This window comes from Rhinolophus hipposideros (genome assembly GCF_964194185.1).
Source record: "Rhinolophus hipposideros genome assembly, chromosome: 23".
Lineage (NCBI taxonomy): Eukaryota > Metazoa > Chordata > Mammalia > Chiroptera > Rhinolophidae > Rhinolophus > Rhinolophus hipposideros.
Window position 1 is genome coordinate 42,320,043 of NC_138069.1, and position 15,055 is coordinate 42,335,097.

General features: G+C 46.2%; 1 protein-coding gene across 7 annotated transcripts in view; it reads left to right on the top strand.

Annotated features, from left to right (window-relative positions):
* Window positions 1-15,055, top strand: part of RNF216 (ring finger protein 216) — a 141,459-nt gene that overhangs the window by 101,823 nt on the left and 24,581 nt on the right. For all 7 annotated transcript variants that reach the window (XM_081035532.1, XM_081035537.1, XM_081035533.1 and 4 more), the window contains one exon: window positions 13,826-13,923. In XM_081035532.1, coding sequence (XP_080891658.1) covers window positions 13,826-13,923 — 98 coding nt within the window. The remainder of the gene's footprint in view (window positions 1-13,825; window positions 13,924-15,055) is intronic.

The following is a 15,055-nucleotide window of genomic DNA, read 5'->3' on the forward strand; positions in this document are numbered from 1 at the left end:
CATTGTTTCCAAGAGTACTTACGAAATGCATTCTCCACCATCTCATTTTCAACATCAGTGTTTGGCAAATTTAATACAAAGTTTAGGTCTTGATTTACAAACATGAACAGTTGCAGATTTCACTTTTAGCCCTTTCTGTCACCTCACTCTCTAGTACCTTTTGGTCTCTCCCTGTTAACTGTGTTGATCACCTTCCACCTGAAGCACGATGGGGTGAGATTTCATGAGCATGGAGGAAATTCCGCCAGTCTTAGCCATGCTGAAAGAACGGATAATGAATATAGTCAACTTCCTAGAATTGCCAGTAGCAAAAATTGATCTTCTAGGGAACCCAGGTTGTCTGATTTTATTTTTCTTTTCTGAATAGAAATATCAAAAGGATCACAAAACCAAGACCTGTGTAGAAAGATCAGGGCTTCTTAAACTTCACTAACTCAGATTCACTCTGCAGTCTTGTCAAAATGCAAGTCCAATTAGTAGGTCTAGAGTGGAACATTCTGCATTTCTAATGAGTTCCCAGGTAGACAGTACTGCTCATCCTTTTGAGGAGCAAGGGACGCGGAGACCATCGGTAGCCACTTACCTGCCTTAAAATATTCTCTGACGTTCTTTATAGTATCGTGTTCCACAGAACGAAAAACCATGGGTTAAACCTGAGGGAGAGGACTTGTTCCCAACTGGGTAAAGAGCCATGTGGGTAGGGTTGTGAGAATAACAGTGTCTGGAGACATCAGCTGGGTGATATACTACCCGATAGCATGGTACTGTTTCCCATAACAAAAATGTGTGACAGACCATAACTGGAATTGCCAAAGCATGTGAACTGGGACGATGAAAGGAATGAGGCATTGGAAGGATAATAGCATGCCCATGCTTTTTGTTATGATGTGTTTCTATAGCAAGACCAGTATCCATGTCTCTGCTTTCTGTGCCTTCCAAGCTGGGAGTCTTCCACTTGCACTTATTTATTTTTTTTTTTTTAATTAATTTTATTGGGGTGACAATTGTTAGTAAATTTACATAGATTTCAGGTGTACAATTCTGTATTACATCGTCTATAAATCCCATTGTGTGTTCACCACCCAGAGTCAGTTCTCCTTCCATCACCATATATTTGATCCCCTTTACCCTCATCACCCACCCCCCACCCCCTTACCCTCTGGTAACCACTAAATTATTGTCTGTGTCTATGAGTTTTTGTTTCTCATTTGTTTGTCTTGTTCTTTTTGGTTTACATACCACATATCAGTGAAATCATAGGGTTCTTTGCTTTTTCTGTCTGACTTGTTTCACTTAGCATTATTCTCTCGAGATCCATCCATGTTGTCACAAATGCTCCTATATCATCTTTCCTTAACACCGAATAGTATTCCATTGTGTATATGTACCACAACTTCTTTATCCATTCATCTATCGAAGGACATTTTGGTTGTTTCCATGTCTTGGCCACCGTAAACAAAGCTGCAATGAACATTGGCGTACACGTGTCTCTATAGAGAAATGCTTTTATATTTTTGGGGTAGATACCCAGGAGAGCGATTGCTGGGTCATATGGTAATTCTATTCGTAATTTCTTGAGCCACTTGCACTTCTTATCATGCCCCTATGTCAGGTTGATGTTTTTTCCTTTTGTGACCCACATGCTCAGCTCATAGGTCCTGCACTCCAGAGAGACTTTCCTTTTTGTCACACTTAACAGCAAGGAAGGAAAGATTGAAAGCCCACCTTTGCTGTCTCCTTTGAGCGGGGGCGGAGGGTATGGGGGTGTTAATGAGAACGTGAAAAACAACTAATGTAGGCAGCAGCGGCTTTCTCTCCGCAACCCTGCCGCATAAAGGGCGCTTGTGAAGTCCGCTATCACCTCTGCCTCCCGCTAAGGTCAAGGAGAGGACCCTCCTTCAAACCCCAGAGGAAAGGGACTGTCAAATACCATGCATGAGCAAGCTACGTCGCTCTTGGTTTTCTTATCTGCTTATAAAAGTTAAACAGTACATACTGGAATAGAATTAGTGAATGGTAAGCTGGCCAGTAGGGATCAAAAGTGACTGCCCTTTCATTTTGCTTTACCTTTGTTTGCTCTTTCCTCTCTGGGAAGATGGTGAGGATTCTTCTGTCCCCTCATGATGTAAAAAATTTGAAAGAACTCGGAGTTCTTTGGAGAAAAATCATTCTAAAAACCTTGGCAAGTATTTGGTCCCCTTGCCGCCCATCCCTTTTCCAGGAGCTGACTATGGCTGTGGGAGATGAGTGGTGTATAAATGACCGTCCACTCCCTGGACAGGGAGGAAGGCCCCGAACTCTAAAGGAAAGAGCTTTGTGGTCAGATGTGGTCCCTGCATAGTATTGCCAGGGACCCCAACCCAGGGACAAGGCCCTCATTCAAAGGCATTCCTGTGCGTGAGGCAGGAGAGCACGCAGTTTGACAGCTCCGGGCTCTGTTGACAGCACCCGGCAGGCACTCTGCTTGGTCTCCAGTGGTCACTTAGTAAACATTTTAAGTGGCTGATGTCAGCATAGAACCTGCACTGTAAACCTTGTGAGCAAAAAGAAGAGGAAAGACAGACACGTACCCAGAGTGCACTACGTGCAGATGTAGAAAACAAGCCGAGGGGAACAGCAGGCTGGTTGCTGATGCTGTAATTACTAGTTAGAAACACAAATGAGGGAGTGGACGAGGTATAGTAGAGAAGGTAAGCCCCCCAGTGAAGTCAGCATTCAAAGTCACCGTGCCAGAGGCGACATTTTCCCAATCCTTCCACTACTCCAGGGAGATCTGAAGAGTAAGTCTTTGGGAAGAGACCAGGGAACCTGCCTATGGCAGTAAATACCAACCAGTCATTTGTCTTATGCTCCACCTCCTAGGCTCCTTCTGCTACACTGTGTTGTCTTTATTCCCTTCAGAAGGAGTTGGAACAGCAGGTGGGTAAGGCGGGTGAGCTTTAAAAATAAAAGTGGAAGGAAATCCAATGGGACTTTCCACTTAGCAGCCAAAAGTACACCTGAAACCACAGCTCAGAAACCATTACTTTAAAAAGAAAAAAAATGAATTTCTGAAAACCAGCTTCCTCTATGTCATTTTTTTCTCCAATCTGTCTACTCAGAGTGGTGAGCCCTAAAATCCCCTGAACAGAATGTGTGTATGTCTGTCTTGGGAACAGGAAGCAAAGGAAGCTAGAGAGAGGGTCCAACAAAGAGTGAGTGGGGGCCATATCCAAGGGAAAGGACGTCATGCTTGGCAAAGGAAAGGCCCGCATGTGGCCTCTACCTCCTCACGAAGTCCAGTTCTGAAAGGGGAAGTTTTCATCGGAGAAAGAGCAGGATTGAGGGGTCAGTGTGGAGGCTGTCAAGCAGATAGAAAAATGCAGACATCTGGGGCCTATCGCAAGGGGCCCGGGGAGAAAGCAGCCACTATAGAGAAATGATGTTTAGAATGGTTTTCTTTTCTGTCCTGCTTGAGTGCTCTTTGGCTATTCCCCTCCTCCAAGAACGTGTTCAGGGAAACAGGTTCTTGGGAGCAGGGCTCTCAAGTTTTTCAGAAGTCATTATCTAATCTCAGTATCAAAAATGGTCATATGAACTGTAACAACCAATTTTAACAGTTATATGGAGGCTGTGTCCTTTCACGCCTGCCAGGCATAGATACCTGCAGAAACCCAACAATACTGGGATGATAGTATTTAGATGGATTGCGATGGGATGTCCATCTCAAGAGTTCCATTTTGTAAGTTAGAGCTGAAATTTGTGGCTCCAGGAAGCTTGTGATCTTACGTTATGTGAATGTTGCAGTTCTAACCCATCAGTAATTAATGAAATTTGAGCCAAGAATTGTCCGAGTATTATCTAGTGGTTGAATGGGGCTCAAAGTTAAGCCAGTTACTTGTATCTCTCTGGGTTCCAGGAATCCCAACACTAGCAAGGTTTTGGGTTCCTGTCACCCGGGGACTACACAATGGGTGAAATTCTGTATCGAATTTTACAAGACTTCACCAGCGAGAAGACACTACTGCTTCAGAAGCTGGATTTTCTCATGCTGGCCCAAACCAAGTCCATGCGCGAGTGAGAGAGAAATCAGAATGCGGGCTTAGTCATGGATGGAGCTGTCCCATACATACTCAGGCTGACCCTCCAGCACCTGCTGTCTGTCCCCAGCAGCACATCTGAGAGGGAAGAAGTCCAGTCGTCTCACGGCCTGTGCAGTTCCCTCTCCCTTAGAGTGTGTGACGTCAAGATGACGGATTCTCGATTTCCCCTTTTCCTAACCTCTGATAACTCAGGTCACATCTTTCTGTTCTTCAGATTGGTTGGCGCTTGCCTTAGGCTGCAGTACTCGCCTCCTTGGTCATACCTCCCGTTGGATTTGCAGTCTTGCCCCTTCCATCCTGGTCTGTCTCCCCAGGAAAATACGGAGTTTCTCATGTTAACATTGAGGGCGGGGGTGACTTCTCTCCAAGTTCTGGGCTCCGAGGGGCCTTTATTGTCTGCCTCCCCCAACGCCCCTGCGCTGTTGGCTAACACCATGAGACTATAGATGCGGTCCCAAGTGGGAGGTGCACTTTTTGGTTTTCCCGAAATCTGGAGCCTCTCTTCCAGGAAGTAGTGACAATAGAGTATGAGCAGGGAAGAGCTGGCTTGGGCTGCTTGGGCTTGTTTCTGCCCAAGTTCAAGCAGTGTTTATTTTTGACAGTTTGAAATGGTCTCTTATTAGCTTCACCACTTCCTAATCGTTGCTTTGCTGCTGAGCCCCGTGAAGGCTGTCACTCTGTCTGATTCTCATGCATCGTGCTCGCTGACGGCGTTCTGTCCGTGGTAAACTGGACACGGGGCCAGTTTCCAATTGCTCAGTCATCCTGGGAGTTCCTGTTACGAGAAAGAGCCTCTCTGATCCTTTGAAGAAACTTTTTGAGTTCTTTTTAATGAATGAATGAATCCTAAGTTAATGGGTGTCAAACTGTTTTGACTGTGACTCTATAGTAAGAATATATTTTATTATAAACCCAATATGTACATGAATATATGCATGTATGTATAACCAAACAAAAAACACTGGTCATTGTTTACGTAAATGATTTCACATCCCACCAGTGGGTTGCAATTCATGGTTTAAAAATCATCAATGTAATTAACTTTGCTTCCACAAACTTGTATTGGTGTGTTGAGTGTGTACTGTGAGCAAACCACTTTGGATGGGGCTTAGTCACAGCCTCTGACCTCCTGCCCTTTGAAGGCCCTGAGTATAACAGCAGTGGGAAAGGTCCAGGGCCCTGGCGGAGGTGTGGCTCAGAAGCGGGAGAGCTCTCCATGAAAAGGGGTGCAGAGAGGGGTGCCCTGGAACTTTACCTCACTCAAATCCTCTTTTACCTCTGTGTACTCTGGGTAAGTGCCAAAGTTCTCATCGAGACCTCACAGGCCCCAGACACCCCGACCTCCATTCAGCTCTTACTTCCCTTCCAGCTCACTCCTTGCTGTTCCTTACTCAGCCTGGAGTTCCTTCCCCCAGGCTCACTTCCTCACCTTTCTTAAGTCTGCTTCAATACACCTCCTCGAAAAGGCCTTCTCCTGCCAGCCACTCTGTCATTGTGAACAATTCCCCTCTCTGCACCCCAGCACTAACATTCTTCCTTCCTGGATTTTTCTCCTTAGCACGTAAATGTCCACCTCCTGGCATTGCCCTGGGTGTTGCTAATATCGTCCCAATGATTCTGGTAAATAGTCATCAGTATTTGGATAACTACTATAAGGGGACTGGTTTTTGTTTGTGGTCGTTCTGATAAAGGTAATGTGTATTCCAGGAAGCACTTATTTCCACTTTCTTTAGAAGTCCTGATCCCTATAGATAGTAGTAAAAGCAGGCAACTGTGGCTTCCCTGTTCTCATGCAGTGAGATGTTACAACTTTCTCGGTTTGTCTCGATGTTTTAACTTTCTGTCCCTAGGGGGCAGCATTAGCACAGAAACCCGTGAAACACCTATTCCAATTTGTCACCTACTCCTGGTGGATTTAAAGGAAAGGAGTGCTGGGCTTCTTTCTAATCTGGAGGTGTAAGACTTAGAGAGTTCTCTTTTCAGAGTTTGCTTCTGTGCATAGAAATGGTAGCATGCATATCCAGTGCATACATTTTTTTACCGTGTTTCCCCGAAAATAAGACCTACCCAGATAATCAGCTCTAATGTGTCTTTTGGAGCAAAAATTAATATAAGACCTGGTATTATATTATATTACATCCGGTATTGTATTACATTATATTATATTATACTCGGTCTTATAGTAAAATAAGACCAGGGCTGATTGTCTGGCTAGGTCTTATTTTCAGGGAAACATGGTAAAAGCCCCATAAGTGTATGACCATCAAAAAATAAGAACAGTATGAAATCTTCCCAAAGAAGTCTTTTCCTCAAGAATGTTGCCCAGAGCTGTCTCATGTGCCTTTTCGCCCCGTGTAAAATGCAAAGTGCCAGGAGGAGTGGTGGGGCCTTTTCTGCTTGGAAGGCAGCAAGCACGCTTTGTCCTGGCACCTTTGTCTCTGATTTTTCATACAATCAGCTCCTTGTGTGGGTCAGACCTAGTGCGAGGCCCTGGAAATCCAAAGAGAACCGAGGCATAGAGTGGTAGATTGGAAGCTCCTTGCGATCAGGAATTTGCAGCTTATTCACCATTGTATCCCCATATGGCACAAAATCGGCACTTTTTTGGAGTAGGTGAAGTGAGCCCTCCACTCCCAGTCTGTCCGTAGTGATCAGTAGGTCATAGTCCTTACCTGCAAGGAGTCCTTGGAGATGTGACAACTTTGCCCAAGTGCTATCATGGAGTGGGAGCCAAGAGCTCCAGGAATCTGGGAAAGAGTGACAACTTTGCCCAAGTCATTTGGGAGTCCCAGAGCCCCGGTATTGGAATGAGAACTGATGGGAAGTCGTGGCCAGAGAGAAAGGACATCTAGGCATAGTGTTGTGCAGTCGAGGGTGTCTGGCGTGTGGCACTGGCAGGAGGCCAGGATGCTGGCCCTGGTCGCAGTAATGACGCCCTCGGGGGAGCTGCTTCTCTGGGCTCCCACCACCCCCCTGCCCTGTCCTGCTTCCACCTCTAGCAGGCAGGTCCTGCACACCAGGCCTGTACTCCCAACCCACCCTACCCCACTTGTGCTTCAGTTCCGGGAGTGCTCAGTGCTCATTGTCTTCCGACGGCATAGATGTTCATGTTTATTGGTGCACCCCACCCCACTCTCCCAGAGGGCAGGACCTTCATCTGTTCACTGATCCGTTCTGAGAACAGAGGCTGACTGTGTGGCAGGCTCTCCAGAGGTATTTGTTGAAGGGGGTGAGGGAGCCAAAGTGAGAGTGCCGTTGTCCTTTCAGTGCCCGAATCATCCCCATGACCAGTGTCACTCGGAATAGAACTGGGACCCAGAGCAGTGTTGGTGATGGTGATGGTGTCAGGTATTGTCATTAGCAAGTCTTCATATAGCACAGTCCTGGCCACCTTTAGAGAAGTGAGTGGCAAGTATTTATAAGTAAAGGCCCAAGGGCTGGTTGAGGAAAGGACCAAGTAACTGATACTTGGTTCTGGTGTGGAATGCTCACGTTGAGCTTGTCTATCTGTACATTTAATAGGAATCTAAAAACACGCTTCCTTCTGTGCCCTGCCAGACATCGTGTAGCTGGCTAGAGATGGCAGGAACAGCTCCTTCCTCACTCTGGCCAGTCTGAGATTGCGTGGTGATTAGCAGTTCCTAGCATTACCATTGAGAAAGCCTCATCCACCTTGCCTCTTCATGGGTCATTCTCAGCTCTCCAGGAAGCCCGGGGCCGGCATCCTGCACAGCTGCAGCTGGGCGCCCACACGCTCGCTACCCTGGCGCTGGCTTCTCTGCAGCCTCGCTGAGCTTTCATCCGTGGTCTCCTTACACAAGATGCCCATTGTAATCTCAGGGCTTGTCTCATACCCTCGTGCCCTGGGGTTTTCTAGTAAACAATGACCTGTTCTTGCTAGCAAACACCATGCTGGCAGGCAGTGAGAATACAATAGAAAGAACAAGTGGATTTGGAATCAAGCAAACTTGAGTCCATAGCTCTGTGACCTTAAACAAGTTAATTTGCCTCTCTGAGCCTTTCTTTTCTCTTTAAAAAAAAAAACATGGGGCTAATGGTGCAGTACTCACCTAGTGTAGTTGCTGAGAAGAATGAATAAGATGTGTCTGCCGGGCAGCCGGAGGGATGTGTGAGCTCAGGAAGCGCCGTACCACACAGACAACCTTCCAGTGGGAAGTTCACCTAAAGAGCCAAAGCTGGAAAACAGCCTACTTTTTAGAATAATGAAGTCCCTTTCTGAATCTATACAGGAAAAGTGGGCCTCCTATTCCTCGCAAGAGAAGACAGGCATGTTGCCATTTGCCCAGTCACAGGTTGGCCTTGGCCCTGCCAGCCTCCGTGTTGGCACAGCGTGGTTCAGGAAGGAGTTTATGGAGGGCTGTGGAGGAAGTCTGGCCAAGAATAGAATCCAGACTCTAGGGCTTGTTCCCCTAGAAGTTATTACTTGGGTGTAGTTTAGTGAGGGGCTTGCTACAAGGTCCTACAACCTAGCTAGCCAGCCCTCCACCTTCGGCAGCCAGAATGATCTTTTGAAAATGTAAATCAGATCTTTGCACTTCACCCACCTGGCCTGGCTTTCCAAATGCCTCCCTCCAGTGGGCGCCTGCAGGAGGGATTGACCACGGTCCACTCACAGCCCCGCCCCCTCCTTGGGCGCCAGCCACACCAACTTCCTCTGCGCTCCTGGAATGAGACAGGCCCTCCCCCTTGCCAAAGCCGTCACACATCCTCTTCCCAGAGCACCCTGCCCCCATACCTGCTAACCGCTCACCCATCGCGGCTCAGCTTCAGTGTCTCATCCTCAGAAAGGCTTTCTTGATCCTGGCTAATTGAACTGTGCTGTTTTACGCTTACAGTGCCAGGTGCTTTTCCTCTGAAATGTTCCTATCACGGTTGTAGTTATATATTGTTTGTTCAGTATCTGTTTTCTTCACTAGAATCTGTTTTCTTCATAAGCCCCAAGGAAGTAGAAACTGAGTCTGACTTGCTTAGTGCCTGTATCCCCAGCATCTCATACAGCATTTGATGGATGACGGAAATTCGGCAAATGCTGAGAATGAATAATACTCTGGTCTAAAATTAAACTTATGTTCTCACCTCTCCTCCCACCCTCACTCAAATCTGCTCCTCCTCCTGCAGTACTTGATCCAAGTTCGTGTTTCCACCAGCCCAGCTGGTGTCCCAAGTCAGGCACCGAGAAATCACTCTAAGCTTCTCTCTCACCCTCATCTCTTTCGTAGACTCTTCCAGTTGCTGCTTAACTGTCTTCCTGCCTCAGTGTCAGCCGCTCTAATCCATCAAAGCATTCAAAGCATTCGGAAATGCAGGCCCGGACAGCCTGCTGCCCTGTTGTAGCATTCAGTCTCCAGAGCGGTGGACGCACAGCTCTGATTGTTCACTGTGTCAGAAAAAGTGTTTCCATCACAACGCACCCTGCCCCCCGTGTGTGTGTGTGTGTGTGTGTGTGTGTTTGTAAATTGGGTGTTTGCGCTACTGCAACATACACTGCAATACATAACAGAAATTACAGAAAACTTAAAAGGGTGGGATGAAGTAAATCATACTTTAAAATAATTTTATTGAATGATCTGAAGACCTTTTATGCTCATTAAAATGCTAACATGTTGCATATGTTTCGTTGTTGAAATGTTTGATTGAGGGTCTGGTTCTGTGTTTTAGGTACTTGGCTTTAATGGCGGTTGAGCTGGGAAGGATACTTCACAAAGAGTTGTTGACTCAGGTGGGAGGAGTCCTATACTGGTTGCCTGGGTGTTCTTGTCACTTATGATACTTGCTTTATTCAGTCCCATGAAGATGCCGCCACCTCAAAGACTCCTTGTCTGGCTTACCGCCCCCTCTTCTCTGCTGTCTCATGTCTCCGCGCATGCACTATTAGACTTAACTCCACTGTGCTCTACTTTGTTTGCTCCAATATCCGACTTCCTCAGGAGACTGTGCATCTGTGCCCTAGGAAAAATAGAAGTTCATGCATTCCCTTAAAGAAAGGAAGGAAAGCCCACTCAATTCTGCCTGAGTGTTGACTCTGCCAAGCTTTATTGATTTTTCCAGGGTTCCAGCATCTGTTTCCTGTCTTAAAATTGGTGTCTTTTGGACTTGGCTGGCATCCATATGTCATTTGGGCCTGGAATTGCAGAGATTAGATTTGGATTGACCGCGCCTCGTGCCCCCTATCTAGGTCAGCGATTTCTCTTCCCTGGAGAGTGAATCTAGAAGTCTCACTGGAGGAACCATTCAAAAATAAGTGAACAGTTTCTGCTGTGTTCCACTTCGGAGCCAAGGCTGGAAGTCAGACAGATAAGATGCAGGGTGCGCAGGGGGCCTGGAGGCACGCCGAGCAGGGAGGGCAGTCTGGTGGCTTGGACCCTTGGTCTCATCTTCTCTCAGGTTCGTTGCCAGCAGCAGGAATCCCTGCTGTGTGTAGCCGAGGTGGTGACTGGGACAGTGTCTGCTGGTCTTTGAGGAACCTACTTATATGAAGAAATGTCAGCTCCCTACGGCCAACTGACACCAGACTTAATCTCGGCTTTAGCCGTAAAATGGTACTTAAGCAGCAGAAAATGATGAAGAGAGGCTGTGGAATGTTTTCCTTATGTAGCAAAGTTAAGACCTTAATATATATTCAAAAACCTTGATGCCTCTTGAGGACTGAAGGGTAGCATAAAACGTAAGGAGAGGTCTCTGATGTCCTGAGGAGCTGCTCCCTAACGAGTATGCCTGTTCCTCCTTCGGAAGGAAGGAGCTGCCTCTGTTGTGTTTAGGATGGTGCTGAATTCCGCTGTTTCCTCCTGATCTGACGATAGCGCGGGCGATGGAGAGCGTGGTCTCCAATTAGATGTGACACCAGGACATGTGTGGCCCTCGTGTGCTGAAGTTACGTGTTCAGGTGTGCTCCACTTTCCCCATGGTCCTTGGGGCTTTCTCATTACCATCCCCTTGAAGAATGTCATTATCTTCACGTTAGAAACGTTCAAGAACATTGCTTTTGCCTAATACTGTTTAAGCATTTGTTGAGTCTAAGAACAAAGCCTAGCTGTGCTTGAGAGGAGAGAATTACAATTTAGTAAAATATTCACTATCTAAAAGAGAGGGTGCGTTTTAAAGGGAAAGCTCCAAATGTTAGATTTACCCAGCCTGCCATTTGCTTGCCTTGCCTTAATTGTGGGTTTCAATGTCTAGCTAGCTAGTCTCTTCAATAGACATTTCAGTTTTATTCGCTGGGATCCCTGGGCCCTTTATGAGAAGTAGGGTGGCTGAAAAGCCACACATGGACCAACAAGAGAAGCACTGTGATTTTGGCAGTGAGCAGTGGCTTCACAGTGCGTCCTCACAACTGACTCAGCTTGGCCAGGTCATCTTGCTGTCGTGGACCTGTGCCTCACCCAGAAAACTGGTTCCTCCCTTATGAAGAAGGTCCCATGAATTAATAACTGGGTTACAGCAATACCACAAAGCACTGCTCAGGTGCCTTGCATTGTTTTCAAGCCGTTACTCCTGCAGGGTGGCTCGGGTAGTATTGTTTTTGAAGGTTAGGATCCAGATAACAGCTCATCTACTCTCCAGCTGTTGTTTATCCTCCAGTTTCCCAGAATAGTCAGGCACAAGGTCTTTTAAAAACGGATGTTATGCTGCTTTGCATTTTGGTATGTAATAATAAAGTCACTACTGATTTAGCATCGTCCATTTTCTGCTGCTTAAGTGACGTTTTACAGGTAAGACAGAGATTAAGTCTGGTTTCAGATGACTGTTTACCGACAGGGATGTAGTTAGTGGACCAAAGAACATCATCATACAGAATCTGCGATCAGCTCATCTCGACACTCATCCCACCTCATTCCATTGACTGAAGCCTTTTTATAACATCCACCAAAGGGTTGTTCAGATTCTCAGCTCCCTGAGCAGGTATTCTCTCTCTCCCCCTCCCTCTCCCTCTCCCCCTCCCTCTCCCCCTCCCCCCCTACTTCCCCTCCCCCCCTCCACCTCCCCCTCCCCCTCCACCCCCCCCTCTCTATTTTATTTATTTTTCACTTAGATAGAACATTTATATTGTATAAGATACAAAAGGCCTCCAGTGGAAAGTCTCACCTTTGCCTTCCAGCCACTCAGGACAATCAGTACTACCATTTCTTGGGTATTCTGTGAGGTTGATTTTAAATATCACTATATCCTCCTTCCACCACCTTTATTATGTAGAAATAGTAGCATCTGTACTATACGTGGTATTCTGTGCCTTGCTAGAGTCATCTTAGCAGTATGTATTAGAAAAAGTTCAATAATAAGTGAAGAGTGGGGTGATAGGAAAGGTTTCTAGAACTGATGGGAAGATATAATCTAGTCAGTCTCCTGGTGACCTCTAGCCCAGCCACTCCCGGGTGCTAAACGTTTACACCCAGCTGCCTGCCTGACATCTCTGCTGTTGTCCCCCAGATCCCCCTGTGTCATCACCGCCCAGGTCTTACTGCCTGCCCTCCCTCTCCCCATCCCAGGCCTTTTCTACTGGTCCAGGCTCCATTCGTGTCACTGTTACCTTGGGTTGCACAAGCCAGAAACCAAGGCGTCATCCTGACACCTCCCTCACCGCCCTCCCAGAGCCAGACCATCACCACGTCAGCCAGTTTGTTTTCCTCTATTTCTCTCAAATCAGTCAACTTTCCTTCATGTCTTCACCAAATGATGTTCTAAAATCACAAACCTGCTCATGTTATTTCCATGTGTGACACCTTTTGACGCCTTCCTGGTGCTCTAAGGATAAAAGCCAAACTGATCATCACACCCTCCAAGTTCCCTGTGGGCCTCGCAGACCTCTCTTCACTGTCTGCCGTCCAGCTTCAGGAACCAAATTTGCCAAGCTTTGCCTGCCAGTCTCGTACTGGGCCCCTGTCTGCAATGCTCTTCTCCTTTACCTCTTGGACTCATCTTTTGAGTCTCAGGCTCCACTTCTTCACGCCTTCACTGTCCCCCCAGACCAGATCGCGTCCCTAGTTAAAGCTGACATCTTCTTTTACTTATTAGGGTTGTAATTTCCATTTGTGGAAATTAAATTGGATTATTATTTTTTAATTCTTATGTTTGATGTGAGATAGTTTCTGGCACATGAGAAAATACTTTATAAACTGTGAAGGACCCTAGAATAAAAAGTAATAATTTTTTAAATTCGTGTTTGTAAATGAAGTTAAGCTGTGGAGAATGAGTCCAGGTTTACGAGTGAGGGGTGCCCGAGGGACTGTCTCTCTTAAGGACCCCTAGTAATCCTAATCTAGACCATTCTTTAATTCAATTCAATGAGAGTACTTCTCTGTGCTACATCAACACTGGAACACTGGGCGTAGGGATTGCAGAAATTAGTAAGACCCCGACAGACCCTGCCCTCAAGCAGCTTGCATTATTTTATTCTTAAAAAGCCCAAATCGCATAAATTTGGCTTCTATGGGGGGCTTTTTCTCCCAGGTGGCTCCAGGAATCATGGAAAGCTTTATACTAATTGGGTGATGGGAACAGTACATCCTTTTGATCTAAAGAGAGAAAAATTTCCCCTTGCTTTCTTCTAATAATTCTTCCTTTTCTATTGAGAGATGTCTTTAGAAATATGCCTGCTAAAAGGGAGAAATATCCTCTGAAAGAATTCAAGCCAAGTGAAGCTTGTTTTGCATTCCCTGTTGTTGAACAGAAACTTGCATGGTGTCTACTCACCAGGAGCTGTCTTTGTGTGTCTGCTTTATCCCTAGGAAACCTGTAGGAAGTGTCAGGGACTCTGGAAAGAGCACAGTGGCCTCACTTGTGAACAGCTGGCTGAAAAAGATGACATCAAGTACCGGACATCTATGTGAGTAATATAATTCATGGGATTTACTGACTGATTCTTAGCTAGCGCACGCACGCACACACTCTCACACTCACACACACACTTACACGTTAACCTGCCTTCTGGGCACAGAGGGGAGTGAGTATCGTGGGAAGAAGTTCTCAAGCCCCTGCTGTAGTCTAGAGTCATCTCAAGGGAGTGACCTAATCCCTGAGCCTCTGTTTCTCACTTCTGCTGCGTCAGAGAACTACTCCCAGGGTCAAATGTAACATTGAATTCTATGTTGGCTCCTCTTCTCCTTACTATGTAAATAAATGAGCAGGTAACACAGTTAGGTTAGATTGCACTAGTGTTTGTTTTCCGTATTTCCTATAGGATACTGGTGGCCTGAGACTTTAAGTAAAAGTACAACCTCCAAAATGCAAATTAGTGCAGTCAGTGAGAACTATTACTCTGTAGCACTCCCTTTACGGCCGAACGCTTTATTAATTTATTAAATTCATTGATGAAAATAGTACAAAAGTCTATTTTTGTCTCATACAAAAGTCCGGCCTTACCAGACAGGTGGGGCCGATCTGTCCCGTGAGGTCACTGAGAGGCCCAGGTTCCTCTAGATCATTGCGTCACTGTTCCCTAAGGTATGGTTCTCATCTGCTTGGTAGTGACTGGGTTGCAGCCACATTTACACTTCACCCCACAGGTAAGGAGAAAGAGAGACAAGTTGCCAGGCAGGCAGCTTTCTTTAATTTGTAAGTGAAGCAGAAATTGCATAAAGTATCACTTCTGCTCGTACCCTGTTGGTCTAGACTGGGTCACATGGCCACAAGCTGGCTCCAACACTGACACCATATGTAGTCTCTACCTGGTGCTTTTACGTCCAGCTTAAACTTGAAGGGTAAGGACCAGGTTTTCAATGAAGTTGGAAATGGCTGTTAGGGTTAGTTAACAATCTCCAGTTCTGCACCACAGGTAGGTACTGGTATCCTCATTTTATAAATGACACAACTGAGGCAGAGAATTCAAGTAACTTACCCACGGTCACGCAGGTAGTTAAGTGGCATAACAGGGATTTGAAAGGTGGGTACATGGCTTCCTGACTGTGTTCTTTACCACAGAGTTGGTAGGCAGAATAATGCCCCCCTATAATTTCCAC